This window comes from Trifolium pratense, linkage group LG7, assembly GCF_020283565.1.
Source record: "Trifolium pratense cultivar HEN17-A07 linkage group LG7, ARS_RC_1.1, whole genome shotgun sequence".
NCBI classification, from domain to species: domain Eukaryota; kingdom Viridiplantae; phylum Streptophyta; class Magnoliopsida; order Fabales; family Fabaceae; genus Trifolium; species Trifolium pratense.
This window is the reverse complement of record NC_060065.1, coordinates 35,350,301-35,353,189: the sequence shown is the minus strand read 5'-3', so window position 1 is coordinate 35,353,189 and position 2,889 is coordinate 35,350,301. Positions and strand designations below refer to the sequence as shown.

Genomic DNA, 2,889 nt, shown 5'->3' with positions numbered 1-2,889 from the left:
TTTGACGAAGCAACTTTTTTTTAAAAGCTAAATAGTCTGAACCCCTACTTCAGGTTCCTGGAGATGTCACTGGTCACAATACTAACACGACATCAAGCACAATAATATATTTGAATGGTGAAAAGTCACACTTTAAATTCTTATGTAAATAATTATGGCAAACCTCACTTCTCCTCCAAGCTAAATCCTAAATTACACTAATTAACTTAAGGGTCATGCTAAACAGTGCCCCTGGGGCACTAGTTAAGCATACTAAAAAAGGAAACAAAGGATAAAGTTAATGATGAGAGAGAATAACTTTTCACATCATTAAAACATTGAATGCACAATTTACAAGATAAAACTTTTATATTTGTATCCTTAACTAGTGCCCCGGGGGCACTGTTTAGCATTTTCCTTAACTTAATTATGCTTAAATCCATACCATAATGAATGGCTTTTTTTTGTTACAATACCATAATGAATGGCTAACAAAATGATGAGAATATATTTTAGTAAAAAAAAATGATAATGCTATACTAGTATTGTGTAGTGTCACGAAAATCATGACAATATTTGAACGGTTTCTCTCATCAGTATAATAATGTGATAGGTTTCAACCCCATTCTTATTTTAACTACCACAAAAAAGTGTCATTGGTCCCTCCCTAGCTAAAAACAACACTACCCTTTTTCTTCCTATTCTAAATCTAGGTAGTTCCCTTAAAAATTCCCATCTCATTGAACCTAAAACTAATTCCATAGCATTTTTCAACATGATCAAAAAATCAAATATATCAAACAAAAAAACATGGCAAACCCACATCAAATAATAGAACATCAAAGGGATGAGGCAGAGATATATGAGGGAGAGGAAATATGCAAGGAAAAATCACGTCTTCTCCTAGATGAAATTATGCTTCCAAAAGGATTGCTTCCTTTGGACAACATTTTTGAAATGGGTTATAATCGTATCACGGGTTTCGTGTGGCTCAAGCAACCACAAAAGAAGGTGCACCGGTTCGATGACATTGGTCGCACGGTTTCATTTGATACGGTTGTCACGGCCTTCGTGGAGGAATATCGTATGCGTAGAGTCACCGGTGTTAAGACTAAAGAGCTATTCGTGTGGGTCAATATATCGGATATCTTCGTCGATGAAGCTTCTTCTAATAAAATATCGTTTGCAAATTCCTCTGGGATTGCTAGGTCGTTTCCTCTCTCAGCCTTCAATCTTCAAGAAGAACACACACCGCACGAACATCTACATCCAGAGTCAACAATAAACTTAATTTGATTTTTTTTTTTATCTTTTCTTTTAGGATAATTTAATCAGGATTGAAATTAAAAATGAGTTACATATTTATACATACACTTCACAGATTTGTATTTTAATCTAGTGTTTGTTATTTTCCTGAATTTGGTTAGATATTTAATTAAAATAGTTATACAACATTTTCTTCATCTAAGAATGTTTTTTTATCCTGTTATGCATATAATAAATCTTTATTAATTCTCTAGTTGTTGGTATACGAACACTTATATTAACCTGTTGGCTAAACTTTTTTTTTTAATTTAAATATCCTAAATTACTCTACCAATATTCCCTTAAACCCTTTGCAATATAGGTATACGAAAGGAAAAAAAAAAAAGACTTTAGTAAAAGTTACTTTATTTTTTGGGTAAAAAAAAGGTACATTATACTGCGTAAAAAAAGTACTATAAGTAGTCCACAAATCCTAAATGTCGAAATTGCGTCGGGACTGGAGTTCGAACACTGGTCACTCCACTTTATGTGTGTGAGTTTTTAATGGTTTTGCCATTTTCGTCTATCAACCAAAAAAAATACTATAAGTAAAATAAAATGATCCATTTTTATTTTATTTAGTTTATTTTAAAATGATCCACTACTAAATACTAATACTATTAGGTGAGCACTCCGGTACACATCTTATGTGGACGTGTACCGGTACATTGTTAAGGTGTATACTTTTAATTGGTCCACATGTAATAATAATTTAACATGTCATTTCAAGACTTCTTTAAATAGAAATTTCCTAAATTACTCTTTTAATTTACAAAAAATTTAAAATGGAAATTAAAGAAATTTCCTAAATTGCCTTTTGTCAAAATAAATAGAGATGTTTTGTAAAAAATAAAATAAAAAGATATGGGATGGAGTAACATTTTCCTTTTAAATTCAATGTAAAGATGATGTATCTAGACTATAATGTTATCTAGATACATCAATTTTACAATAAATCTAAAAAATAAACTTTTTTTATATATATGATCGGATGGAGTAACATTTTCCTTTAGGGTATGTTTGTTTCAAAGTAGATGGAGTGAAGGGGAGGTGAGGAAATATTTGTAATAAAGGGTAATTTTGGTAGAAACTCTCAAATATCTCAAATGTTATATATTTTTTAAAAAACTCTCTCAAATATTATATATACGGTACCTTTTTTTTTTTGGAAAACTCTCAAATATATATATATATATATATATATATATATATTTGTAGAAACTCTCAAATATTTTTTTTGTACAATATTTGAGATATTTGAGAGTTTCTACCAAAATTACCCTTTACTAAAAATATTCCTTCAATTTTTTAAATCAAAAGACTGATTAACGGAGATGTCTTTAAGGGACCTATTCGGACTTTTTTTTCTTTAAGGGACCTATTTGGACTTTTTTTTTCTTTAAGGGACCAATATGAAACCAAAAATGTCTTTAAGGGACCATTTTACTAATTAAGCCAAAAAAAAAAGAAGTAATTCTACCAACTATGATTAAGGGTGCGTTTGATATGTTTAAACTTAAGGGACTTGACAGGACAACTTTAATTGTATTGTACGTGTTTGATTTTAATTTTTATCTCAAACAATTCAATACCACCTAATTGGAA

General features: G+C 30.0%; 1 protein-coding gene across 1 annotated transcript; it reads left to right on the top strand.

Moving 5' to 3' along the window:
• Nucleotides 1–641: 641 nt before the first annotated feature.
• On the top strand, nt 642–1,482 carry LOC123899138. Its single transcript, XM_045950201.1, has one exon. The coding sequence runs from the start codon at nt 790–792 to the stop codon at nt 1,273–1,275; it is 486 nt and encodes a 161-aa protein (XP_045806157.1). The 5' UTR covers nt 642–789; the 3' UTR covers nt 1,276–1,482.
• Nucleotides 1,483–2,889: the final 1,407 nt, after the last annotated feature.